This window comes from Ciconia boyciana, chromosome 16 (genome assembly GCF_034638445.1).
Source record: "Ciconia boyciana chromosome 16, ASM3463844v1, whole genome shotgun sequence".
In the NCBI taxonomy this organism is placed as follows: Eukaryota; Metazoa; Chordata; class Aves; order Ciconiiformes; family Ciconiidae; genus Ciconia; species Ciconia boyciana.
In genome coordinates this window covers 8,695,049-8,721,842 of record NC_132949.1, presented here as the reverse complement: position 1 = coordinate 8,721,842, position 26,794 = coordinate 8,695,049, and the positions used below count along the sequence as shown (strand labels likewise).

At 60.9% G+C, this 26,794-nt stretch overlaps 1 protein-coding gene across 7 annotated transcripts; it reads left to right on the top strand.

The window, feature by feature from the left end:
• Window positions 1–218: 218 nt before the first annotated feature.
• Window positions 219–25,648, top strand: RNF157 (ring finger protein 157). 7 transcript variants are annotated; one of them, XM_072881391.1, is made up of 21 exons: window positions 240–424; window positions 6,052–6,170; window positions 10,949–11,037; window positions 11,614–11,760; window positions 12,317–12,434; window positions 12,549–12,615; window positions 12,738–12,781; window positions 13,204–13,251; window positions 13,546–13,617; window positions 14,212–14,371; window positions 14,603–14,715; window positions 15,038–15,276; window positions 15,374–15,482; window positions 15,682–15,793; window positions 16,224–16,417; window positions 16,563–16,628; window positions 16,955–17,003; window positions 18,541–18,651; window positions 22,294–22,369; window positions 22,482–22,522; window positions 23,007–25,648. In XM_072881391.1, the coding sequence occupies exons 1-20, from the start codon at window positions 337–339 to the stop codon at window positions 22,507–22,509; spliced, it is 2,049 nt and encodes a 682-aa protein (XP_072737492.1). In that variant the 5' UTR covers window positions 240–336; the 3' UTR covers window positions 22,510–22,522; window positions 23,007–25,648. The 7 variants fall into 7 exon arrangements, with proteins under 7 accessions (XP_072737495.1, XP_072737496.1, XP_072737492.1 ...); XM_072881389.1 differs by lacking the exon at window positions 22,294–22,369 and adding an exon at window positions 19,299–19,394; XM_072881394.1 differs by lacking the exons at window positions 22,294–22,369; window positions 22,482–22,522; window positions 23,007–25,648 and adding exons at window positions 19,299–19,394; window positions 21,837–22,283 and having other exon boundaries at window positions 219–424.
• The last annotated feature ends 1,146 nt before the right edge of the window (window positions 25,649–26,794 follow it).

The following is a 26,794-nucleotide window of genomic DNA, read 5'->3' as shown; positions in this document are numbered from 1 at the left end:
AGGTAAGTAGCACCTGAGAGGGGGACCTGCTGTGCGGGGGGGGGGGACACCGGGGCAGGGTGATCCCGGGGACAGGGGCAGCGCCTTCCCCCCGTGTCCCCCCGCCCCGCGGCACCCCCGAGCCCAGCCCAGCCGAGCCGAGGCAGGGCGGGGCGGGACGGGGCGGGACGGGCCCGGCCCCGCATTGGCGCAGCCCCGGCGCTAGCGCGGAGGCGGCGCCGGGCGCGGCGCAGAGCGGAGGATGCTGCGGGCGGGGGCCGCCGCCGCCAGCCCCGGTCCCGGTCCCGGGCGGGAGGGCACCCCGCCGCATCCCGCCCGCTGAGCCCCGGCCCGGCCATGGGGGCTCTGACCAGCCGGCAAAACGCAGGGGTGGAGGAAGTGGATATCCCCGCTAATTCCGTCTACAGATACCCCCCGAAATCCGGTGAGCCCCGGGGGGGGTCCCGCGTCCCGGTACCGCCGCTGGGCGGGGGGGGGGAGCGAGCAAGGCGGGGACCGGGCACGACCTTGCTCCGGTCGGGGATGCCCCTGCGCACCCCAAAGCAAACCCTGACGGCGCGCAGCTGGGGGGAGCACCCTGCAACACACCGGTCCGGTGCTGGGCACCCTGGCTCCCTGCGGCGCGGCCGGGATGGGGTCACCCCTGGGTCTGCCCGCGGGGTGCCCCCTCTCCGGGTGCCCCTCTGCCAGCCACACCCGGCTCCCAAACTTGGCTGAGTTGATGCGACTTTAATTATATTATTATTATTATTATCATCATCATTATTATTTGGTACCCGTGGTCTGCGGCGCCGGGGTGGGAAGGCTGGAGCTCTTTTTATAGCCGGTCGCTCGGGTGCTGGCTGCTCGGGAAAAGCCTGGGTTTAAATTCCCGGGAGGACGAGGGAGGCTGGGTGGGAGGGATTGGAGGGGATCCCTCCTTCCCAGGGCCCTGCCCCGTAGCAGCACCCCGGCTTCTGCCTTCCGCGGCTCCTCGCCCTGCCTCGGGGCTCGGCGGTGAGGGCTGTCGTGTTCCCGAAGCCGGCCCTGTCTCAAACCTTGTGCGTGACCTTGGAAAATCCGTCCCTCCCCTCCGTGCCTCGGTTTTCCCTGCAAAGGGCCGGGCCGAGCGGGTGTCCGGGGGGGCTATGCGGGGGTCGCGGTGAGGAGAGGTGATGGAGCCCGGTCCTGGGGCGGGTAGCGCTTCAGAGCCGCAAAAATACCGAGATCAGCAGAGGATGCCCGGGAGCACCGTGCGTGTGCGCGGGGATTGCCACAGGATCCTTGCGGCACTGAATATTATTAATAGGTAACTATTTTGGTAGTTAATAGGATAAGGTAAACGCTTGGATCGTTAGTGCTGTGACAAATTACTCGCTAATTACAAATAAAGACCTCCTTAGGAAGAATTACAGCCAACACAAACCCTATTCTTGTCCTGAAAAGCTGTGCTTGGCTTTTTTTTTTTTCTTTAATTTTAATCTAAAATTGGTTGCACAGCTGGCTGGCACATCTGCAGTGGTGGGGGTTAACTGGGGCGCTGCAGAGTGGAGATGGCTGATCCTCGCAGCCTGTCCTCCTGCGGAGCTCCCCCAGCTCCCCCTTCTACGCGGTTTCAAGGCCTTTGTCACCTTGATGCCAGCTGAAGCTGGACCACCCCATCCGTGGGTTTGCTCTCTGCAGGGGCCACGGCTCCGTGCATTAAGGGATTTTGTCTTGGGACTGCTTCTTATTTAAGGGCTTGAAATATCCAGGCAAAAAGGGGTGGTGGGTGCCAGTCCTGTGCCCTGCTCTGGGGGAGCAAGTGCACCCAGCTGAGCACTTTGAAACTCATCTCAGCTGGCAGAAGACACCAGGCTGATGCTTCACTCCGGCTTTCAGGGAGAACTCAGGACTTTCAGGTGTGCTCAGCTGGGCTGGTCCCACCGACGGGGCCTGGGCAGAGCTGGGGGGATGGTCCTGGTGCTCAGGGTCCTCAGGGAGAGGGGCAGGAGGTGCCCAGGTGACATGGCCATCTGCACTGGGACGAGGGCAGGCTGGTGACCGTAGGAGATTATGGCTGGTTTGCTTTTAATCTGAGAGGGGATTTGCCTTCAGTGCTGCTGGCAGCCGCGAGGGAGGCAGGGGAGGATGTGCTGGGCAGCGGAGCCAATTCCTTCACAGTGGCAGCACTTCTCCTGCCTCGAATGCCACCTGGGAACAGCCACCGGCTTTGGAAACGTGGCCCTGGGGTGGGGGTCTCACAGGACCACAGGGCATTTCCCTCTCTCTGCGGATGTGGCTTTGGCTGTTTGGCTGCAGGCTTGCTTGGGATGGCCAGTGCAGCCCGTGGGAATAGGGCAGCCACATCTTGTCCCAATCAAGCATCTCCCCTTCCCATCCTGGGGGTCCCGTCCCCTCCAGGCAGGATGCAAATGGGATTAGTTAAGCCAGTATTTTGAAGCAAAGGCTGGGATTTACTTCAGTGGCTCTAATCTCACGCTGGCAAAGGCAATGGGAGGGAGAGCAAGTGGAGGGTGTTTTATGGAGCCTGCTGCCTGGCTAGCGGCATGGCTGTTGGGGCAAATCCCCGGCTTTCAGTCCCTGTTCCTGACTGAGGCCGGCACTGAGGTCCCCCCTGCCAGGCACACGGGAGGGGAGACCGTGAGCAGGGCCCTGGCTGGGAACAGGCATGAAGGGGTTAACCAGCCAGTGACACCCCAGTGCTGGGGGAGGCACAACCCCACGGTGGTGGCACTGCCATGGCATATGGAGCTGCGCGCCGTGGCTGGGGTTTGGTTTCGCCTCCGGCCACCACTGGCTCTGGCTGCCCACTTGAGAGCATGGAATTAAAAAAGCCGCAGCATGCCAGCTCACCCCAGGGCAGAAGCACCTGGCGCCTTTTAAGCGGCCTGGGCTTCGCCCAGGTGGTGCCGTGGAAACACCCTATGCTGGCACCCGCTGCCGTGGGGTGTCCCTGTGCCAGCACCATGCCACGGCCACCCGGCTGGGATGACCGCAGGCTGCGCAAAACCTGGTGTTTCCCTCGCCGGGAGTGCATGGATGGGCTGAAAATGAGCTTTTCTATTTTAGCTGCTTTGGGGAGCCAGGCTGTGACCTTACCAAAACATCCAGGCTCTGACGTTTGAGAGCCAGGGGCTGTGTTACCAGAGCTGAGCCAGACCCCAGCAGGGCAGCGATGGCTCGGGGGACAACGCGTGACATGTGCCACAGTGTGCTAGAGCCATAGGCACAGCCACAGCACGCACCAGGGTCTGTGCCCACGGGGTCCTCGCCGATCTCAGGGCATCCCACCGGCCCTGAGTAAGGTGGCATCCCTGGTGCTTATGGAGAAAAGGGGTCGATGGCATCATCGGCACCGGCTGGCGCCAGATACTTCCTGCGTGACGGTGCCGGCGGGTGTGCAGGACACAGTTTGTTTGCCAGGAACATCAGACAATTTCGATTTATTCCTCCTTTCCAGCAGCCGCTCTGTTCAGCCCTTCCCACATGCTCACTGGGCCTCTGAAGTTTAGGTTCTTATTAAAGCCCGGCTTTTCCTCAGCGATGTGGCTGTCCTTGACTGGCTTTCCTTCCCTGGGGGCAGGCGTTGGTTAAGGATTTATAATTAGCTGATAATAAGGTGGCTGTGGCTGGAAACGTGCTTCCATCCTCTGTCACCCAGCCGTGCCCGCAGGGTCACCGGCACCCGGCGGGGCTCCTGCCAAAGCCCTGGGCTTTCCCATGCCGGTGCTTCCCTGGCAGAGCTCGGCACGACTCGAGGCTCTTGTTTAACGGCAAGATTTTTGGAGGACCTTCCCTGGGAGGGAGCACAGGGCCAAGTGCTGTCTGCTGCAGAGTGGGAGCTGAAGCCCCTGGGCCGTGCATGGGGTGCGCTGGGAACTTGTAGCACCCAAGGGTGCTCCCAACCCCCAGCAAGGAGACTGGGTGACAGCAGCGTGGTCCTCGCCTCCTCTGCCCATCCTATAGGAGCCTCCAGCACCCACCAAACCACAGCTGGGGCCATCGCAGAGAACCTGTGCTCCATTTTCCAGCTTTCCCCCAGTGCTGGGGAAGCTTTTCTGCAGGTTCAAGTATGATTTTTTTTTTCCATCTCCTGCTCTCGCCCCAAGTTGGTGCCAGGAAAAGCTCCAGACAACCCCGTTCTCCCCCAGCTGTGCCGATGCAGGCAGCTCCGAAGGCACTTTGCTCTTGGGGTTTTTTTCACGTGGCCGCGTCCTTCCCCAGGGAGCTGCCTATAAATTATGTACGTGGAAAATGGGACCAGAAAGCAGCAGGCATCAATAATTGATGGTCGACGTTTCCTAACGGGCACACTGCATCCGGGCATCCCTGTGCCACAGGGCCTTCGGGTGAAGCTGTGCAGCCCTGCTCATCCCTCCTGCCCTGGCGTTAGATCCCCTCTCCTCCTCCCCTTTGGGCTCTCCTTTGTTTTTAAATGCAGTATTAAGGCCTGATCCAGCCCTGGGCGGTCGCTGCATCTGCTGGAAGCCAACTGCAGCCTCTTACTTGAGTCCCCACAAACAGAGCTGCTGCTCAGGCTTGAGCTCCTTTGATCTGTGGACCCCAAAGGTTTCGTTTCAGGGTGTCCCCAGGGAGGCTGTGAATGACTCTGTGCTGTTGGGTTTGGGGTTTTTGCAAGCTGGACCCTGTCCCCATGGCCAGCGGGACATAGGATGCTGTGTCCGTCCTCCATCCATTGCCTCTCCTGACTCCTGGTGCTTCTGCTCGCCCCTCATCATCCCTGCTTGCCTCCCCCTTTCCCTTCCTTTTCCCACCTCTAAGGAGAAGTCCTGACCCTCGTGCCCCGGTGTTTCCCCCAGGCAGCCGCAGCCCAGATCTTGCAGACAAGGCGCAGGTACCTGTCGGCTCCTGGACAGACCGGGAGGACAATCTCTCTTGTAGTTAGAAGTGCTCACAGCTCAGGGGATGGGACACGCCAGTGTTTTGGCTCTGTGCTTTACCCTGCAAGGGAAGAAGGGACACCAGTCATTGCCCGGTGTTCGTCAGGGCAACGTGGAGCACTTTGCAGGGGGATTGCTGACCTGCTGGTGGGTCTATAGCCCCCCCAAATCCTCCCTCCTGCAAGCGAGCCCTTCTAGGGAAGGCTGCAGGCTGAGAACTGACAGAACTCAGCTCAGTTGTGCTTTGTCCACCTTCCCGGCAACGGCCGCAGCAAACCTGAGCAGGTGCCTGGCTGCAGATGGGCTGCCTCGAATGGTACGCGAGGTCTGCGACGCTGGACTTTGGGCAGGAGGAGCTCAGCCTGTTTCAAGGTCTGCATGCCTGGCCCGTGCTGCCCCTTCCCGGCAGCGTCCACGGGGGTGTAGGAGCCAGCCCGGCTCCCCTGGGGCTCCCAGGCTGTGGGAGGTGTGGTGCTCTGGCAGGACAGGCTGCAACCGCTGCCGCTCCTGCCTCCTCGGGAAGTTATCTGGTGTTTATGCAAAGGATTAACGCTGCTCTCCTGCTCTGCCGCCCCGGGAGCCATCTCCCCTTCCTGCTCGCAGACCAGGATTTGGCCGCCCCTGCCAGCATGGGGATGGTTGAAGGTCAGGGTGACCTTGGATGGCTCAGGTGGGGCTGGGGCTCACAGGGATTTCCCGTGCAGGGAAAGGGGAGCAGGCACTGCGCTTGGGGAGGGAGGCAGCTGAAGCCCCGGGGCATGAATCTGCTCCCGTTAAATCCCGCTGGATGGAGCAGCCCCTGAGCCAGGCTGGACCCCTGCACCAGCCTCTCCCCATCCCGGCTCGCTCTACCCGGGCTTCGGCCATCGCGGTGGCCGGGCAGGGACAGGATTGCTGGCAGCGGGGGGATGCAGGGAGGGAGAGGGGAGGGCAAGACAGGCAGGCAGAAGGCAGCCAGGAAGGATCGCTTCTTGGCCAGCTCCCCCCTTTGCCTCTGCCTGCTTGGAGGCTGGCAGTGTGCGAGCTCAACCCAAAAGGCTCCCAGCGAGGTGACCTTAGGGATGAAGCCACCTCTGAGCCATCGATTCAGGGGCTTCGTGCCACTCCGTCGCCTGGTTGAAGCCCCACCTCCCCCTCCACTCAGGCGGTCTCTGTGTTTTCTTTCCAGGGAGCTACTTTGCCAACCACTTCATCATGGGCGGCGAGAAGTTCGACTCCACGCACCCCGAGGGTTACCTCTTCGGCGAGAACAGCGACCTCAACTTCCTGGGGAATCGGCCCGTGGTGGTGGGCACTGAGGGGCGTGGGGCTGGGGGGGACACGGGGCCCAGGCGTGCCCCTTCCTAAAATGGTGATGACTCTGTGTCTTGGGGGTGCATGGTATGAGGCTGCTGGCTGTCACACCCCGAAGGCAGAGCCGCCCAAGCACATCTAGCCTGAGTGGATTCTCTGATGTCTAATCTAAGGGTTGGCTACTTGCTGCAGCCTGTCCTCCATCAGGGACTAACCTGGGTCTCCTCTCAGCCTGTCTGCCCATGTCCACGTGCTCCCCAGCAATGTAATGTTATTGCTATATCTTTCGCCTCACTGCCAAACTTGAGTTGCGATGGGTGAATAGGTTTGCAAGTGGTTGGGAACAGACCGGGCAACTGCGTGACCTCTGCCTTTGGGTGCCGCTCTGTGCAGTACCCGTGTTGCGAGTCATCGGACGGGCACGTATTTTCCAACCCGTGAGGGCTGCTTGCACACACAACCCCGCTGGCTTAAAAACATCAGCTGGGGAGGAAGGTGGTGAGGGGTGATGGGCTGATTTAGCCCAACTCCTTCTTTCTCGCTCCTGCTCTGGGAGCTGCTTTTCCTCTTGCCTTTCCCAGCCCAGCTGGGAGCCATCTCCCAGCCCAGATGGCTCGGGGTGAGAGATACGCTGGGAGCAGTGCTAGCGTGGTGCTGGGTAGAGTAGCTTGGACAGGAGCAGGCAAAAGTATTCCCCAAGCTCTAGCAAAAAAGGAAAAGAAAAAAAAAAAGGGGGGGGGGTGGTGGGGGCTGTGGGCAGCACTGATGGGTTTCGTGGTGCTGGGTGCTGCCAGCTCCGGCTGGTCCCAGGGCACAGGGAGACCTGGCTGCAGGGAAGGCCCCCAGATCCCGCAGCCCTGGAGATGTTTTTTCTCCTTGCTGCCTTTTGAAAAGGAGGAAATGAGAGTGGGACCATCCCCACGGAGGGTTTCAGCCGTGGGGGTAATGTCCCCCGCTCCTGTGGGTGCACCTCAGCTGGGTGGCTCACCAGCATCGGCCGGAGCAGTGGGGGGGTCAAGTATAAAAAAAATTCCAGGTGAGGAATTAAAAGGCACCAGAGTTTTTCTATTGAGTCGAGATAAGCTTGCCTGGTGCCAATGGCCCTACCCTCGAATGCTGCCTGCTCTGTGCTGGGGCTGGGGAGGCTGCTGCCATCCCAGTTTGTGTTTCCTTCTTGAAATCGGCTGCAGCAGCGTTTTGGCAGCATCGTACGGTCCTTCAGTGGGGAAGTGCCTGGCCCCGGGCTGTGCCAGAGCAGGGATCCCAGTAGAGCCAAGGCCAGGAACACCCCCCAAAACCCGTGAGCATTGGGTGGGCAAAGCCAGTGCCTTTCTCTCCATCCTCTGCACTTCCCCAGAAAATGAAAAGTCAGCACTCAGGTCCTCTCTCCAGCAGCGAGTGCTGAGAAATCCTCTTGATTACAGTAAAAGCCTCTAAACGGCCCAGCGAGCAGTTCCTGAGTCAGACGCCCCGACAGCAGAAGCAGCGGGGAAGGTAAAGGAACAGCTTGGAAACAGCAGAAAGAATTAATATAGCGTTGCAAACTAAATTGCATTGCTCCGGCTTAATTACTGATGGCCCTGGGCTGCAGAGCTGTGACCAAGGTTTCATCTCCCTAGGGACTGGGGGGCATTTTGGGGCTGGGCTTTTGAGGCAGGCCAGTTTGGGGGCTTGGGGCGGGTCAGGGAGGACCCGTGCTTTTTCTGGCCCAAGCCTGTGTCCAGGTATCATTTGGGCATCTCTGATGCTGCCTCCAAGACCTGTCCTGATGCTTCTTGGCTGCAATGCTTTTGCATTCTGGCCTGCTGTGAGAGCCCTGGCTGGGCTGGAAACATTGGAGATGGACAGTGGTTTTCCGTGGGGGATTTATTTTGGGTTCCTTGGGTGTCGAGGGTCAGGAAGTCTTGGAAAAAATTGTGTCCCAAGTCCTCTCTGAGATGAGCACCTTGGCTGAGCTATTAACAGTGCTGCTGCCACGGGGATGTGCAGAGAGCCCAGAGGCTGTGCCGACTCTCCCTTCCACGGATATGGGATAATCTGGATTTTCCAGCTCTGGACCGGTTCCCAAGGGACTGGGAAGGGCGTTGCAGGTTTAAGTTGCTGCCACCATGCTGGGAGACCTCTGCAGGGGCCGAGGAGCGGAGAAGCTTGGGGCACCTGGAGAGCATGGGGCATTCCAGGGAAGCTGAGAAGTGTTGAAATGTGCTGCTGGGTTTCCCTGCCCATGCAAACCAGCCTGGGTCTGCTTGTAGAAAAACCCCAAGAAAGATTTTTGAGGGTTTTTTTTCCCTTTAACAGAAGCTGGCCTGGACCAAATGTTCCTATATATGCATGAACAGCATTTTTAAATGGGTAACAGTTGCAGTGAGGTTTTTTTCTGTTGTTTTTCAGTTTGATTTAAATTGAAGAGATGCAAAAAGTCCTTTAAACAGCCCCTTTCTGATGTGCAAATCGGGCTTGCAAAACTTCATTTAAAAAAACCCCTAACCCCCCCAAAAAAGAGCCCACACGTGGGTGTGAAAGAGCCCAACGGCGAAGCAGTTTCTGCAGCAAGAAATTTGCCTGCAGCACTTCCCCATCCTTCCCAGCCCAACGGCCCCTGCGGGGCTGTGTCTGGGGCACCCGGCTGCCTGCTTCCTCCTCCATTGCCCACCCCTGGGTGCTGTGGTGGGAGGGGACTTGCACCCATGGGTGCTCTCCCTGCCAAGGCAAGCTCTGCCACTTACTGCAGGCTGGTTTGGGTACCACTCAGCTGGGCAAGGCGCAAATGAGCAAGATTGGATTGCTTCATTAATTTGAATAGCAGAGGATGTATCCAGGCATGGCATGGCATGTCGCGACATGGCTTGGCTCCAGCTCGGAGGCCTTTTCTCACTTGCTCCCTTCCAGCTGCAATGGATGATTTCTGCAGGTGCCCATTTAGTGCTCCTGACTCATTAAAAAGCTCATTAACACCAGATTAATGACTCAGCTGCCCTTTTCCCCTCCTGGAGGGGAGGAAGAGGGTAGCAATTCCAAGGTGCCATGGTGTCCTGGTTTCGGCTGGGATAGAGTTAATTTTCTTCCTAGTAGCTGGTATAGTGCTGTGTTTTGGATTTCAGTATGAGAATAATGTTGATAACACACTGGTGTTTTGGTTGTTGCTAAGTGGTGTTTACACTGGTCAAGGACTTTTCACCTTCCCATGCTCTGCCGGGTGCACAAGAAGCTGGGAGGGGGCACAGCCAGGACAGTTGATCCAAACTGGCCAAAGGGCTATTCCATACCTTATGGCATCATGCCCAGTATATAAACTGGGATTCATTTTCAAAGCACCCCATGCCATCGTCTGCGCTGGGTCCAGCCCAGGCTTTAACCTGCCTTTCAATGCCACCTGTGGGACCGGAGCTGTGGGATGGTGGGACACAGTGGGTGATGCCCAGCTGGTGGAGGAGGGATGGGGCAGGCCTCTGCTCGTGCTGCCTGGTCCTGTGAACTGCCTGTCCCATCCCATCCTCCTGAGCCCTGCATGGGTCCCCAGCCAGGGCAGTTGTGCAGCCCCATCCATCCTGCTCTGCCGGGCTTTGGGGACAGGGGAGGTGACAGTGGCTTTCCCATGCAAGGGTGCCAGGGACATGGGAAATGGGCACCTGGCTCCCTGCAGGGCATCCCAAAGTGCGATCTGCAATCGATCTCATCTCATCAGTATTGGGGTGCAGCGGGAGCCTCATTGTCCCTGAGCCCTCCCTCTGGGCTGGGGACAGCGTAGGGGGATGAAGGGACCCAGGCAGCCTGGTTTGGTTACTTATTCCCTCTCCCAAGGCAGCAATTGAGCCCTTTGGCTCTTGTGAGCATCTGCCATCAACGATGGCACCTGACACCCTCCTGGCTCTGGCTGTCCCCTGGCATGCAGTGACAGCTCACCAATGAGCCGGGCATTAATCCTGGCGTAAGCTTCTGTCTCTCCAAGGTGTGTTTGTGTTGTCCCCCTGGAGGGGCTGATCCCTTCCTGGGGCTCAACCTACCTGGGAGATGGAGAGGGGGGAGATGGGTTCTGCATCCCTTCCTTGGTGCCCTCGGTCTCCCTTGGGTGGCTGCAATGCGAAGGAGAGGGTGTCCCCTGGCTGCCATTGTGTCCCCTCTTCCCAGCAAGCCCTGTAGCCCCTGTATGGGTGGACAGGAAGGACAAGGTTCGCCTTGGAGGATGGCACAACACCTCTCCCTCGTAGCGCTGCTGCCTGCCTGGTCCTGTCTGGCCGCCCTGTTGGCTCCCTGCTCCGGGCACGGGGCTGGCAGAGAACCCACCACCCAAATCCCACCCATCCTCGGGAGAAAACAGGGACACTTGTGTCTGTTCCTTGGCTGGCAGGCAGGGAGGGAGCTTCAGCATCCCCCTGCCCAGCCTCATCCAGCAGCTTCATGCTGCATCAGCAGCCTGAAAATATATCAGCAGCCGCCTGCCTGCCCTGTGCCCCGCGTCCCCCTCGCCCTCCAGCCGAAGAGACGAGGAACAGCCCCTCTCTGCATGCTGCCCCCGGTGAAACTGTCCCCTGCAAGGGGTTTTGGGCTTGCTCTTTGCAGGGGGGATGTCCCTGTTGTCACACTGCCTGGCACCCAAGTGCCAGCGGGAGCTGCGGGTGCTCAGCACCCATCAGGATGCGCAGGCCACCCTGGGTCCCTGCATGCAGGGTGTTGGGTCGGGGCTGGGCCACTGGAGGGTCTGGGGACAAGGTCCGCAGCCGCTGTAACCCCGCCACGTGCGTCTGCCTTCACCGATGTCTCTCTCATCCTAGTTCCCTTACGCTGCTCCACCTCCTCAGGAACCCGTGAAGACCCTCAGGAGCTTAATCAACATCCGCAAGGACACCCTGCGCCTTGTCAAGTGAGTCCTGCGGCGGGGAAGACGGGGTCGGGCACCCCATGGCCATGAGCCACGAGTAGGGAAGGGTCCAGCTGGATGCTCCCAGGGGATGCTGAGCACAGGGATGCTCTCATCTGAGCACGGGCAGATAGAGGGGACAAGCCGTTGCTGTCCAAACGTGCCCCTTCCCCTCCCGGCACAGGTGAGCTTCCCGCATGCAGGCACTGGCTGCGCTGGCTCCACCGCGGGATTAAAGGAGCTTAGTGCTGCCTTTGAAGTGCTTTGCTTTTTCTTCCTCCCCCACCTTGCAAAGGCTTTGTTGGAGGGAGGCTGGGGATTGCAGCCGGGCTGGGAGATTCGGGATTACAGCTGAAATCTGCCTGCAGCGCTCCCCAGTCTGCAGGCTTGGCCTTGGGCATGCCGGGCCCTCCTGGCATGCCTCAGTTTCCCCTGATGGAGGGGGCAGCCCTTTTTGGGGCCGTCGGTGCTGAGGGGAACCTCGCACTGTGGGAGCCATCTCTGCCAGGGGGACAGTCCTGGGGCACCCCGAGCCCTCCCTGAGGGGTGCCCATCTCCCGGACCCTCTGTGCTCACCAGGTGCTCAGAGGAGGTGAAGACCCCGGGGGAAGAAGTCAGCAAAGCCAAGGTGCACTACAACGTGGAGTTCACCTTCGACACGGACGCCCGCGTGGCCATAACCATCTACTACCAGGCGAGCGAGGAGTTTCACAATGGGGTGGTGAGGTGAGGAGCCCCAGCCTGGCGTGTGTGTGTGTCCCCTCCAGCCTGGCCTGTGTCCCCCTGGCCAGGGTGTGGGGCTCTGCTGATGGAGATGGAGCCTCTCCTCCCCGGAGCGTCTCCCCTCCTCGGGGCAGGAGGCAGCTGCCGGCGGTGCTGAGGCTGGAGGTGGGTTCCTTGCCTCCCTCGGGTGCCACTGCCAGGTCCCTGCCAGCCCCCGCCACCTCCTTCCCCATCCCATCCCACTCCCTCTTGTTACCTCCAGGTCAGAGCTGAGACCAGGAGAAATCGTTGCCCCTCCCAGTCCCTACCGGCTTGGCTGCGGGGTTGTCCCTGTCCCCTCCTGTCCCGTGTTGGCTGCCCTGAGGTTATTTTAGCCCTGTGGATTATTTTAGTTCTTCTTCGGACTTCTTCCCTCACCCCTAAGAGGCATCCAGCAGGGGAGAGGAGGAGTGATCCCCCCCTCTCCCCCATCTGCCCGGCATCCTCGTGAGCCGGGGGACCGGGACGAGCACGGGGACGCCCGCGGTGCCCCTGACTCTGTCCTCTCTCCATGGGCCAGCTACATCCCCAGGGACAACAGCCTGCAGTCGGAGACGGTGCACTACAAGCGGGGGGTGTGCCAGCAGTTCTGCCTGCCCTCCCACACTGTTGACCCCTCTGAGTGGAGCGAGGAGGAGGTGCGTCCCGCTGGACCGCGGTATCGGCTGCGGGGTCGGGTACACTTACGGATGCGGGATGAAGCCTCCAGCGCTGCTCCATCTCACCAAGCCTCTCCTCCTGTCTCTCTCCAGCTGGGCTTCGACCTGGACCGGGAGGTGTACCCCATGGTGGTGCACGCGGTGGTGGATGAAGGAGAGGGTGAGGAGGGGGTTCCTTGCTGGGTTGGGCTTGCCCAACTGGGCAGAGCCTCCTGCTTCTCCTTGCTGCCACCATGGCCCCGTGTGTCCCCTGAGCCCTGCCCATCCCTTTGTGTCTTGCAGAGCACACCGGGCACTGCCACGTGCTGCTGGCCACCTTTGAGAAGGTACGTGCCAAGCTGGGGCCATCCTACCCCCCTCCTACCCCCTCGCCCACTGGGTGCGAGAGCCTGGAGAAACCCTGCAGGGCTTGGGATGGTGCTGCTGGGCTGGGGCTGTTTTGGGGCTGCTCCTGAAATTATGGCAATATCCCCCAAATCCTTGATTTTAAGCACCCACTTTTGAGGTATTTGGTGTCAACTCCATCTTCCTTGCTCCAACAAGCCTCCAGCCTTGCAACGTGTGTGACATCGCACCCCCACACCTGCCTGGTACCAGGGTGTTGGGGAAAAAAACAGAATTGCTGCAAAATGGGCTGGTTGGGAGCAAGGTGGGAGCAGTGACAGCTACAGGGTGGGTGGGTGCTTGAGCATGGCGGTCCCTGGGGTGCTCAGCCCCGGTGCCCACCCGTGTGCTCTCCTCCCTCCAGCACAGCGATGGGACCTTCTGCGTGAAGCCCCTCAAGCAGAAGCAAGTGGTGAGTGTCTGGGTGTCCCCGCGGGCGGTGGCAGCTACCGCCCTGCGCACCCCTGGGGGAAAGCGGCAAGGGGCTTTCGGGGAGCAGCAAACCCCTGTGTGGGCAGCAGCCTGCCCCTGCCCTGCTCCTGCCTCCCAGGGAGCTTGGCGACCACCGGCAGTTTCAAGTGCATCGATGCAAAGAGCAACCACGGACGTTGGGGTGAGGAGGGCTGGCCCGAGGAGGGGGCCGGGAGCCACGGCGGCTGGAGGGGGCCGTGTCTCCGCTCCTCACCCCTTCCCCGCGGGGTTGCAGGTGGATGGTGTGAGCTACCTCCTGCAGGAGATCTACGGCATCGAGAACAAGTACAACACGCAGGACTCCAAGGTACATGCCTCCATCCCCCAGCCTGCATCCCGTGGGTCTTCCCTTGTCCCCCCTCCCCTTCCCTTCCCCTAGTACAGGTCCAGCAGCTAAAACACGCATGGGGCAAGAGTTGGCAGCACATGAAGCTGCCCGGCGTGGTACAGGTGTTTTGTGTTGGCATCGAAGCTGCCAGAGGCAGAAAGCTGAAGGACTGAGCCTTTTTCCCCCATCCTTTGTGGTCCCTTGGGAGCGTGGTGGCTGGACCTTCCTGGCTTAGGAGGGCACCGTGGGGCTCGAAGTGTGGGACATGCCTCCCCCTCTGCCATATACACACACACACACATATATATATATATGTATGTATATATGTAAAGTTGGGGTGAAGGATGCATCCCCCTGTGGGGTGCCTGATGGCTCCAGCCCCATCTCCCAGCCTCCAGGAGGGGATGCTTAAGGTCCCAGGGTTGTATTTCAAGAGCAGGCAGCCCAGGGACACAGGCAGGACCCCGCAGCAAGCTCTCAGGGCATCCAGCCAGTATTTTAGGGCACCCACCCTCGTGCCATGCGGGCTGGGGACCCCGAGGCCGAGCAGCTCCTGTCTCTCCCGTGGGGCAGGTGGCCGAGGACGAGGTGAGCGATAACAGCGCCGAGTGCGTCGTCTGCCTCTCGGACGTCCGTGACACCCTCATCCTGCCCTGCCGCCACCTCTGCCTCTGCAACACCTGCGCCGACACCCTGCGCTACCAGGCCAACAACTGCCCCATCTGCAGGCTGCGTAAGTGCCGGGGGAGCTGGCGTCTCTGGGGGGGTGGCTGGCATCTCAGAGGGGAGGGCTAGAATCCCTGGGAGGGGACTGGCATCTCCCGTCCTTGGGTTTTGGTCCCTTCAGCCCCGCATGCAGTGATGCCATGTGGGGATGCCCCTCCTGCGAAATGAGATGGCATTTTGGGGGGGGTCTCCTTTCAGCACCTGGTTTTCACCCCACCCTTTGTCCCCACTGCTGCAGCTTTCCGAGCCTTGCTTCAAATCCGAGCCATGAGGAAAAAGCTGGGTCCCATCTCACCCACCAGCTTCAACCCCATCATCGCCTCGCAGACCTCCGACTCCGAGGAGCACTCGGTCAGTGCCTGGCCAAGCCCGGCCCATGCGGTGCTGCGGCCAGGGAGGTGTGGGGATGCACGTGCTTCCCGAGGCCAGGGTTTATTTATTTAATGCAAATTGATCTTGCAAAAAATGCAAGGTTGATATTGCAAAAAAAAAGGCTTTTGGTTGGGTAGAAAGACCACGGATTTGGGGCTTTCATTTGTGCAGGGAGTTTGTCTGTTCTCTGGGTTTTGGCTTCTCCCCAGGGCATCTCGATCCCACTGGGGGGGTGGGGGGTGGGTCGGGCAGCAAAGTGGCCCCAGGGGGGACCTTCACCCCATGTCCCCTCTCTCCCCAGTCGTCGGAGAACATCCCCCCAGGCTACGAGGTGGTGTCGCTGCTGGAGGCCCTCAACGGGCCGCTGACGCCCTCGCCGGCCGCCCTGCCCCTGCGTGCGCTGGGGGACCCTCCGGGCGCGGGGACCCTGCCCTCCTATGGCAGCGACGGCCCCCTGCCCCCCCTGCGGGCCCTCTCGCCCCTCGAGCGCCGTCCCGACTGCGGCCCCGCGGGGCTCAAGCTGAAGAAGAGCCTCTCCAAGTGAGTACCGGGGTGGGCGCGGGGGTCTGGCAGGGTTCAGGGGGGTCCGGGGGCTGCGGGCAGGAGTGAAACCCTCTGCTTTGCCCCCCCTGCGCAGGTCCGTCTCGCAGAACTCCTCCATCCTGCCCGAAGAGGAGGATGAGAAGTCGTGCACCGAGTCGGAGCTGAGGGTCTCCAGGAGGAGATCCCCTGCCCGGCGCGAGGAGGTGAGCACCCTCTGAAACATGCTGGTGACCAGCCGAGGCACCGGGGGGGGTGGCAGGTTTGGGGGCGGTTTGGGACCAGAGGGTCTGGCTGGTGTTTGCCCCTCCTGGCTCTTCCTCCATCCATAAGGATGACCAGAGGAGACGGATCCATCCCTGCCAAGTATCCCCAATCTGTCCTCCCCACGTGCTCGTCTTCCAGGAATGCGGTGCGACGCCGGAGAGTGAAAACCTCACCCTGTCGTCATCGGGAGCCGTCGACCAGTCCTCGTGCACCGGGACCCCCCTCTCCTCCACCATCTCGTCCCCAGAAGGTACAGCACAGCAGGGCTCGCAGGTGCTGGCAAAGCAGGAGAGCAGCATCGTGGTCTTGGGTCTGTCCCACTGCGGGAGGACGCAAAAGGGGTTTGCGTGGCCCCTTCCTACCCTGCCATGGACATTGCATGAAGCCCCAGGGTGTCACCTCTGCTTCGTCACCCATAAACATGGAAACGGGGGGCATGGGGGACACCAATCGTCCCTGCTTCATCAGCTCATAGACCCGGAGATGAGGGGCTGCGAGCCCCGGGGACCCACTGCTGGCAGCTTTCCACCCATCGCACCTCCGTGGCATGCAGTGGGTCCTTGCTCTGTGCCTTGCTCCTCCGCATTAGCCCTGTTTTCAATTAGCCGGTGCTGTGCCACGACTCGCGCTGGTGCGCTGCGGGGGTCCGGCAGCCCTGCTCAGCCCCCCCTCTCCCCCAGAGCCCGTCAGCAGCAGCCTGGCTCAGTCCGTCATGTCCATGGCCTCCTCCCAGAGCCAGCACTCCCAGCTCAGCACCGACACAGTGTCCTCCATGTCCGGCTCCTACATCGCTCCCGGCACAGAGGAAGAGGAGGAGGAGGGGGACATGCTCCCCTCACCTGCGGCCGCCAGCGCCACGGCCTCTGATGGAGAGGTAGGTGCTGGGGGGGTTTGTTGGTGGCATCCATCATCCCCAGGTTCAAGAGCTTCCCCGTGGGATGGAACTTCTCCTCCAAGCCCACCGGCACCAGACTATTTTTTTTTTTTTTCCTTCCATCTTTCCCACCTTCTTCCCACAGTCAACGCCTGTGGAGTCCCCGGATATAAACTTCGTCAGCATCTCAGCTGAGGAGCGCGATGCCGAGGTAACCGTAACCGCCCCACGCAGGGCTGGGAGCCGCGGTGCCACCCGGCACGGCGGGGGGAACTTGGCTGTGCCTGGTTCTGGGTGCCTGTGGAGGGGGAAGCTGGGCGGCCGGCACCACGTCCCCCTGGGGCTGGGATAGGGAAAGGGCTGCCCTAGGGACAGATGGGGTGGTGGGGCTGTCCCCCATTCGGGCTCATCTTCCTGGCCCACGGACAGCCCCCAGGGCCAGGGATGTTCCCCCAAAGGGAGTTGGGGACAGCCCCCAGCACGGTGCCGGGACACCGCGGGGCTGCTAACGCTCGCTGCCTCTCGCCTGTGCCGCAGGGCAACGATGTGCTGGAGGACGAGGACGCCTCTCCCACGCAGGAAGACGGTAAAAGGCCTCGGGTCGTTGTTGTCCCCCTGCTTTCGGTTCAGTGTCACCGGTGGGCAGCCGAGCGAGTGGCAGACGCTGTGCCGTCTCCAGCTCCCCTGCCTGCTGGCTGCCATCGGGGAGAGCCCTGGGTGCCTCCATGGGCAGGGGGCTGGGAAAGCATCCGTCACAGCAGGGCCACCCACGGGTGGGTTGAACACCAGTGGGTCGGGGGAAGCCAGCTGGCCACGGGGACCCCGGCGAGCACGGTGCGGGACACGGAGCAGGCGACGGCTGGCGCGCAGGATCCGATGGCATTTCCAATGGGCCAAGTGGGAAAGAGGTTTCTCCATGTTTTTCCCCTCGCCAAGAAGGTCTTTCCTCGCATCTCTGAAAGTCTCCCCCTTAGGGACCCCTGTCTGGGCTGGTTCCTGTAGGAAGGGGCTGCAAAACTGTTCCCTCTGGGACGCTCTCCTAATTTTTTTTGGCCTGTCCTCAATGTGCTTTTGCAAGCCAACACATGCACATTGAGGGCTCCTCTCGCCTCCTCTCATGAACTTAAATAGCCAAGGAAAGATGTGGTCACCCCCGTGCCATTGGCCACCAGCCGCTTTGGATTTCTTTTGGGCGATAGGGAGGTCCCCAGTGTGCCCCCTCCCATGTTTGCAAGTCTCTGGTTAGCAAAAATATACCAAAACTGTTCCCCCATCCAACCTGGACACTCAGCCAAGCTGGAAAGCAGGAACACCCATCCCCAAAACATGGCCTCTGTCCTGGGGGGAGGCTCTTGCTGATGGGGAGACTCAAATATGACAATTGGGGAGCAACTGGTGGCTGCGGTGGACATCCATGGGCATCCCAACAACTCTGGGAGCAGGACGGCCTTTCTCCTTAGGACACAGTCCTGTGCTCGTTCTCAGTGGGGCTACTGACTTGTTTGGGAACATCCCTCCTGAGGTTTAGTTGCCTGCATCTGATGGATGCAGGTAACAGCCTGGGGGCTGATCTCTCGTACAGGTGATGCTAAGAAGCAGAGTTACCTTCCTCAGCCCCAAAAGCCTCCATCCCCCCTGCGAAGCTTGGCTGCGGCTTCTTTTGCCCCACGCATCCAGTTGCTGCCTCCTCCCGGCATCCCCGCGGCTCTTGCGCACGTGCTGATGGTGCCGGAGAGGCTCCGGCAGGAGGTGACGGGTGCCACCGCAGCCCAGCTCTACCGACCGGGGACCGCTCAGCCGTGCCGGGGGGAAGGTTTGGTTGAACCCTGGGCAGGCGGTGGGGAAGCAGGTTCACGCGTGCCGGTGCCCGTTGCCGCATCGTCGCTGTTTCGCTGCCCTCCGATGTGGCCGGTGCAAGGAAAGGAGCAGCTCGGACTGCACCCAAGCATTATTGTCCGCTCTTCACCCACTCCCATCTAGATGCATCATTTTTACCTATTTTTTTTGAAAGAGGGTGGGGAGGGGAGAGGAAAAGACCCATGAATCCCACACCCCACCGCTAAAAAGGCAACGGCAAGCCCCAGCGCCGAGCCGCGGCGTTAACTGCCTTAACTCCCTTCCAGGCCCGAGGACAGGCGCTTTCCTCGGTCTGAGGTGTGACAATAACAATGACTTGGGCATCGCACACGTGAAAGCGCTGGACAATAAACTGTGCTCTGAGGCCTGCTTACCTGGTGAGTGGCCGTCTGCTGAACATGAACTTGGGGTGGGGGGGACAGTTCCACTCTTCCCTGCATCACCCCAGCCCTTTGCATCCATCCCTCCTCTCCCAGCACCATCACTATCATCCCCAACCCCATCCCCACCACCACCATCCCCACCACGTTGTCCTCACTGCACCCCACCACCCGTCCTACCACGGGGCTGAGCACCAGGCACGTCACCACCCAGCAGCCATAGGTCAGGGTGACCTGTCCCCACTGGCATGTCCCCGGGGGGGTTACAGACTTGCTTTGCTGGGAGATTTTGTCCCTTGGCCAGGGGGCTGCTGGCACCCTGGGAGGCACCAGCCCTCCCCATGAAGGCGGTTGTGTGGCGTGATGGTAGCCTGGTCCAGACTTGTGGTGGGCGCAGCAGTATTTTGGGTCAGGACGTGAGCTGCAGCCAGTCCAGCCTTGCTGCAAGGGCTGCCTGCCTCCCTCTCCTCTTCCTCCAGGGCCGGGGAGATGGGGCACGTCAGGTCTATCTGTCCTTTTGCAGAGCCCCAAAGTTCATCCCTCTTTCCCATTTCTTCACGCTTTGTCTCCCACCCTCCTTCCACCTTTCTCCTGTTTCCTCTCACCCTCTCTCCATCCTTTTTTCTCTTCTTCCTCCCTCCCAGGCTCCTCCGTCTGTGTGAAAGTTCATGTTCGCTCTGTGCCAACACGGTTTTCTCAACCCACGCTTGTGTCCCCTCCCTGCCCAGAGTTGCCCAAAGGTGACAAATGTATTGGTGAGCCCCGGTCCCCGTGCGGGCCAAGGGGGCAGCGGGCTGGGGACCCTGCCCAGCACCGCAGGCTCCTTTCCATCAGCCTGGGGAGGTGGGGAAACAGGAGGGGAAAAAGCCAAGATGAAGCCCTCTGAGGGTCCAGGTCTGCGTCAATACATTTGTGGACAAGCTGAAAGCAACTCTGCCCCTGCCTTGCCCCTTCAGCTAAATTTGTGGCAGGTCCCAGACCTGCAGTGGGTGCTGGAGAGCCAAGAGGGTGGGTGAAACCAGCCCAGCCCCCCCCCCGGGAGGGGAAAGTCATTTCTTTCCCCCCTTCTCCTCCAGGAAAGCTTCCTCTCCTGCTGCCTTGCCTGATCCTGGCGGTTTCTGCACTGGAGAAACTTGGCTGAGGCTCTTGGGGAGGAACAGGCGCCTGCCACAAATGCCCCGTGTCCCCTCCATCACCCTCTGGCAGCAGCTGGCTGAGCCCCGCCGGCCCGGGGGGGCTGGGGAGGGGGCTGGGGGCGTCCCAGCAGCCCCCCTGCCTTTGCTGGGGGTCCTGGAAAAGCATCCCCCAGCCGTGGCACCGGCCAAAGCCATCCCTGCCCGCGTCCCCCTTGGTTGTGCCAGGGGGAGGATGAGGAAGGGGGGGCTTTGCAGCCCAAACGGCCCCAGCATGGGGCCAAATTCTTGCTCTGCTGCAAGAACTGTGATGGCTTCATCCCCCTCCTGGGCTGGGGTGCAGAATCTGGCTCCTGGGCCGAGCCCAGCCAAGGATGCACTGTCTATCCTTTGGCCACCACGTCTGTCCGTGCATCCGGCGGCTGCACTGCTTGGAGCCCTTGGCAGGGAGCCACGCTGCCGCCCGCATGAGAGGGGCAATCCGGCCTCGGCATTTGCTGGGAAAAGCGGGGGGCTGCCGCTCGCACCAGGGACGGGGGCAGAGGAGGTGCAGAGCGGGGGCTTCGGGGCTGCCTGTGGTCCCCTGGTGATGGCAGAGGGGCTGGAGGGAACAACTCCAGGGATGCTGAGCTCTGCCCTAAAAGGGTTGGAGGAGGATTGCCCTGGCGTGCCCCGGGGTGCTGGGAAGAGCTCTGGGGGGCCAGGGAGCCTGGGCGGTGAAGGGGAGCAGCCACCTGCGGGGCTGTAACAGCCGGTTGGGCATTGCCTGGTTGCAGTCGGTGTTTTGCAACGTTGGTTTTGTTCGTTAGACTCAGGGCAGCTCCTTCCTTCCTTGGCCCCGTCTGCTCCCCGTCAGCAGCCACCCGCTATCGGGACTTGGCCGCTTTACAACAGAGACAATTTGAGGCACGATTTAATGCTGGTGGTGCTGGATTGCAATCACAGGGCTGGTTTGCATGCACTGGAAAAGTCCTTTTTGGCAGAGGTTTCTTGCAGGTTTGGATGTAATTGCATCCATGGGGCCGGCAAGAACAGGGCGGATTTTGGGGTGGAACTTTGGGGCCAGGTGCTGTTTTCTTGAACGTTTAAAAGAAAATCACCTTGACAAGAGATGATGATATTATTATTATTATTATTATTATTGTTATTATTATTATTCCTCCCCTAATTTCTCTCGTGGAGAGGTTTTGCCATGATCAGACCTGTGGGGGTTTTTTTGCCCTCTCTGTAATGGATGAAGGTGCAGGACGTGGTTCCTCAAAGTGGAAAAGTTTGCTCATCCCCAGCACTGTTGTGAAATCTCTGCAGATTTCAGTCTGGTGGGAAAAGGCTTTTGGGAGGAGTCGAAAGGCGACATCCCAGGGATTTTAGGACGCAAGGTTTAAACAATACCTGCAGACGTGTCCTCAAGTGTATCCCTCAGAGCCCCGGGTGTGCAGCACGTTGCGGGGGCTGTCCCCGGGGCTCAGAGCATCCTCTGGCCGTGGCTGCAGCTGCAGCCTCTGTCGGGGACAGGGCGGCGGAAGCAGCGTTGGAAAGAGAAATTGGGGGAAGGTGCTTGCTGAAAAGGCTGGCAGCAAGGTGGGAAGGGTTGGGTAGCTGCTGCGATGGAGGCTGCAGAAGACCTGAAATCCCCCGAGGGCTTTTGCTGGTTTAAACCCGCGGATGATCTGAGCTGTAAGCGATATCGCAGCGGGCCGGGAGAGCCGGTTGGGTTTCGCCACGATGCTCTTTGGGAGCCAGTCTGCGCAGGGCAGGTCTGACAGCTGCTAACGGCGGGGGGGAGCCCCCTCCTGCAGCCCAAGGGGAGAAGAGGTGGGTGGGCACGGGGCCACGTCCCCACTGTGGGGCCAGACTGTGTCCTGCTGCCCCCAGCCCCGCTCCTCGGTAGCCTCCCAAGGGTGCACTGAGCTGAGCTGGGTCTCTGCACCAGAGCACTGCAGTGACTTATGCAATATCAAGCTCTTAATGGGATTTCAGTGTGCGTGTGTATAGGTGTGTGTGTATGTGTGGTCCTGTTTAATTATCCATTCCCTCCGGGATCCGCAGACTTAACGTGCCTCGCTCTCCAGCCTGAGCTCACCATGAAAAGCCAGTCGAAATGGCAGCTGTCACTTCCCATAAATCAGCGGGCAGCGGGTTTTTGTTGGTCCCTCTCTGTGAAAGCCTCAGCGCTTGCCCTTGGCCTTGGGGTGCCCTCGCACGGCTCCCCTGGCTTGGAGCTGCCCCCACCCCTGGGCACAGGGCTTAACCTTGCTGGTGGGAGCAGCCGCCCTGCTTTAGGGGTGCACCCCCTTCCTAAGGGCACCACGTAGCCTCTGATAATTTGGTGCTGGGACGCAAGCCACGGGCAGGCAGGTCCCGAGCTCTGCCCGTCACCCCGCCCCAGCTGGAGGGTGCTGTCTGAACCGGGAGCCTGCAGCCGGAGAGGAGGCACGCGGGGACCCGGCTCCCCCCACGCTGCAAGCATGCCCACCCCTTGGTTCTCCTTGGCACAAAACCCCAGGGGGCACCACGCATGACGGCCCACTCGCACCGTGCCTGGCGGCTCCCCGTCCTCGTCCCAGACCCGTCTGCAGGCGGTGAGCCCCCCGGCCCCCCGCGGTCGCCTCGTTCGCTCGCTCGCGTGCATGCCCCCGCACCGCCTCCGCTCCCGCCTTCACCATGTGCCTTCTGGTCTCTCCTGCCACGCAGCTGCTGTGCCGGACTCCTGCCCCATTAACATTGAGGAATAGGTATGAGACCCCCCCAGAGCCTGCGCCCGCCTCGCGCCCCATCACGGGGGGTTGGTGCTGGGTTGGTGCCCAGCATTGCCGGCCCTCGCCCCAGCATTGCTGGCACTCCCCTCGCTGTCCTGGCCAGGGTGACATCCCTTAGTGCCTAACCTGCGGCCCACACAGGGTGTCTGCATGTGCCCTCTCGCTGGGCGCGGAGGGGCAGAGGCATCCCCCTTCCATTTGGGTTATTAAAACCTGGCCACGGTGTGCGGTGCTTCCCATTTGCCCCTCGGCATTCCTGAGAAATCAGGGGTTTAAGGGGCTCCCCTGGCCTGGAGAGGTAAGTGCGGGCACTCGCCAGCCCTCGCTGCAGCCAAAACCCAAAGGGGGGCTGGGGAGGTGGGTGTTATGTGGGGAGGCTAAATTGCATCCCCCATGGAAAGGTGAGCCGAGCACGCCGGTGGGCTTTGGGAGCCCCTAACCCCCCATTTTCTCCCCCCAGGCCCAGAGGCAGCCAACAACAACGTGCGGCTGCAGCAGGCGCCCTGGCCCCGCCACCCCCCCAGCACCCGAGACCTGGAGCAGGCAGCGGCTGCCCTGCCCGTGTGAGGGCTCAGCTTCGGTGGGGGCATGCACCCCCCTGCCCACCCAGAGGGACCCTGGTGTCTGGGTGCCATGGGCGTCGTCACCTCCACCCCTCAGCTGTAACGGGACTGATTTTCGAAAGAAAAGATGGTAACCTTGACTTTTCCTCCCTGGCCCCCCTGTGCAGAGGGGGGCCGAGAGCCACGTCACTTCGGAGCGCCCCATCAGCACCTTCCCATCCTCCAGCCCCAACGGGGACGGGCTGAGGTCCCCTCCTGACCCCGGCCATCTCACACCCCCAGGCTCCTCTCCTCCAGCATGCGGAGCAGATGGGATGGGGTCACGCCACAGAGGGGGCCCTGGGACGTGGCCAGAGGGGGACGATGGGACGAGGGTGCCCAGGGGTGCAGGTTAAGGACAAGTGTTGGCATTGGCATCTTTGGTGCATGAGCCGGTGACCTTCATGGGAGGCCGGCCCCCCTCAAGTTTGCTGGCCCGTGCCCCTGCCATGCCATGGGATGTCCCCATGCCATGCCATGCCATGGGATGTCCCCATTAATGCACTAGTGGTGATGGTGCCCCCCTAGCTCCCCATCCCTCCGCTCTCCTCCTGGGCAGCGCATGGGCTCTTGGGCTGGGCCCGTCAGGTTGCTTTTCCCCAGAGGATGGAGCAGGGTGGCAGGGGACCTGGTGCCCCTCCTGTCACCAGCCCCCGGGGCATCGCTAATTTAACCTCACTGTCTTCCGCCCCGCTGTGAGCTCGGGGCTCGGGGCTGTGCCCTCTCTCTGGAACAAGTGCCAAAAGTGTCACCCCCCCATCCCGCCCGTCCTGCCCTCTCCATCGCACATTGTAGCAGGGGGTGGATGAGGGTGCGGGACTTGCCCCCCACCCCTCCGTCCCCACCTCTCCATCCCCATCCCTCTGGCCAGTGCTGGGCTGACAGCATAAGCGGATTTTGCTCCAGGGGACAGGCACACAGGGATACCAATGGGGTAGGGACGCAGCCACAGACCTCGGGAACTGATGGGACAGTTGGCAGAGGCCAGGCTCCACCCCAGAGAGCATGAGGGACAGTCAGAAGCCACTTTGAGGAGCATCAGACCCAGCATCCCAATCTAGCCAGCTCTGGAGCTGTTCGGGCCAGCCCAGGGCAGGAGGCTGAGCCCCGCTTTTCCCCACCTGGTTTTGTCACGCAGATGTGATAGCAAAGGCCACCTCCTCTTCGCAGGAGGAAACTGTGTTTCAGAGCTACCTTAGGACAGAGATGCTCATCCAGTGAAAGCAACGTCCTGCAGTGGCTGCAGGCTGCGTGCAGGGAGCAGGTCCCCACGGTGGAGCACAGGCTATGCTGATGGCTGCGGCTCCTAAAGGGGGATAAAGCCCTTTTGGGGGCTGGGGGGGGTGTTTTCTCTGCCTGGCTTGCAGCTCTGGCTCGGTGTGGGTCCTGCCAGAGGTGGGGTTGGTGTCAGCCACCCTGCTGCTCCCTCCTCCGGACTGGCACCCCGCCATGTCTCCTGTAAGCTCAACAGCTCCCACATTCCTCCCTGGGAACCCAGGGCTGGGTGCTTGATGGAGGGTGACATCTCCAAACCACCGTCCCGTGGGATGGGAGCTGCTAACCCTATGGGATATATGGGATATGGGGTATGGGAGCTGCTGGAGCAGTGGGGACGAGCCTTGCGCCCTGTTTGGGGATGTACTGCGTCCCCCCATGGGGACACGCTGCCCAGTGCCGTGGTGGGGCAACCCGCAGGTTTGGGTGTCCCGGCCCTGAGGAGCCAGCAGCACCACACTGGGCACAGGGAGAGCTTTGGGGGTTCACCATCATGCTGAGCTGAGAAAACCAGGGGGGGCTGCAGGAGGCCAGCTGTTCCCTAACCCTCCAGCATGGGCATGGGAGGGAACATCTGTCTGATGCTCCAGGGGTGGCTCATCTACCAAAGCCCAACCTTCCTCGCGGTTTCAAAGGGGACAACGAGAGCTCTCCAGGCCTGGCCGGGCACTACGGCATAGGGCTGCAACAGTGCTTGTGGCTGCCGGCAGGTCAGGGCAGAACAGGCAGGTCCTTGCTCAGGAGGGTCCTGGGAGGTGACTGGGAGGGTTTTCTGGCTGCTCCAAGCTGTGTGTTCCCAAGGCTGTAGGAGCAGCCAAGGAAGCTCACGGGGTGGCTGCAGACCGAGGTGGCTGCGTGTGGGCGCCTGCCACTCGCTCAGAGGGACCGCAGCTGCCGGTGAGCACACGGTGATGGAGAGGAGCTGGGAGGAGACTGTGGCCATGCAGCGTCCTGCAAGCAAAGAAATGAGCATCCTCCGCCATGGCACAGAAGAGACAGGATTTGGGCGTGGGTGACACCAAGCGCTGTTCTCAGCCATCCAGAAGGGACAAGGGGCAGGCAGGAGCTGCCAGTGCCGGCAGCATGGGCTGAAAGGCAACAGCCCCTTGTCTCATGGGGGAGCCCCTTGTTCCAGTGATCCACCCATCAGGGATTTAAGGAAGGAAACCAGATTGCTGCTTACAACTTTGCTTTGAGCATGTTTTGGGTTTTAAGAGTATGTTTAATAAAGGGTATCTTATGTCAACAAAGTTTCCAGAGTCATTTTGTGGTTACAAGGTGAGAGCAGTCGGGGTCTTGGGGGCTTGGTGGATGGAAACCCTTTTTGGCTGGGAGCGTCCCCCCACCCATCACCCAGGCACCTCCCCAAAACCAGCCCAGCTACTTCAAATCTCCTAAAACACTTCCCAAGGTCCCTTCCAACCCGCATTACCCAACCATCCTAAATCCTGCCTCCTCTGAGCCCTGCTGGGATAGAGAAGGAGCAAATGCAAACAAAACCTCTGCAGGAAGAGTCTGGCCTGGGGTAGCAGCATCTTCCTGGCGTGGGGTGTGGGTGGCCGGGCAAATGGCACAGGGTCCGTGGTTCCTGACACTGCTGGGACGGATGAGGACACCCAGAGGGGACTTTTCCTGGAGGAGAAGAGGAGCACTAAGGAGCTGGGTGCTCGTGCAGGAGAAATCCTTCCAGTGCTGGAGAAGAAAACTCATGCTGGGAGCTGATGCCTTGAAGGTGAGGAGGGCTGTAAGGGGGGGTTAAAATTTGGTTTTAATGGAGGAGGCTGATGCATGGTGGGGGGCAGCACCTTGTGGCTGTGGATGGAGGGCTTGCAGATGGCCAGATCTTGCGAAGGGGGAGGATGGGGATGGGAGAATTGAGGCCTGAAGTGCTTTGCCCCAGGCTGCTCAGGAAAGCCCAGGGCTGCATGGGAGACCAGCCCTCGAGCTCTTGCTGCCTTCAGGTGCAGGGGCAGGTCCTGCTCCCAAAGGAGCTGACTTGTTAGAAGTAGCAGAAAACTGAGGTTTGGGGTTGTTTTCTGGGTATCGGTCCACTGAAAAGTGCGATAGAAATTTCCACTCCTCTGGGAGTTGCCTCCTCCATGCCCAGTCCCAGCACCCGCCACCTCCTGGCCTGTGGCCACTGGGGATGGGCACGAGCAGAGGGGCACCTGTCCTTGTGCTGGGGAGGGGGTCTGAGCCCCGCAGCTTGTCTTGCCCAAATCCCCGGGGATCGTGGCAGGAAAATCCCTTACTGTACACACCACTTCAGGCAGCAGTGACCCTTGAGAGTGGGTCCAGCTGCTCACCTGCCCCTTGCTCTCAAATGTCCTTCCCCTGTGGGGCAGGCACAGGAGGAGTGCTTGGTGTTTAA

Bases quoted from the DNA above. Each gene is read 5' to 3' on its own strand.
- RNF157 (XM_072881394.1), top strand. From the start codon at position 337: ATGGGGGCTCTGACCAGCCGGCAAAACGCAGGGGTGGAGGAAGTGGAT. The intron at 13,618-14,211 runs GTACATGCCTCC...CCCGTGGGGCAG, and splicing joins ACAACACGCAGGACTCCAAG to GTGGCCGAGGACGAGGTGAG. The intron at 15,483-15,681 runs GTGAGCACCCTC...CTCGTCTTCCAG, and splicing joins CCCCTGCCCGGCGCGAGGAG to GAATGCGGTGCGACGCCGGA.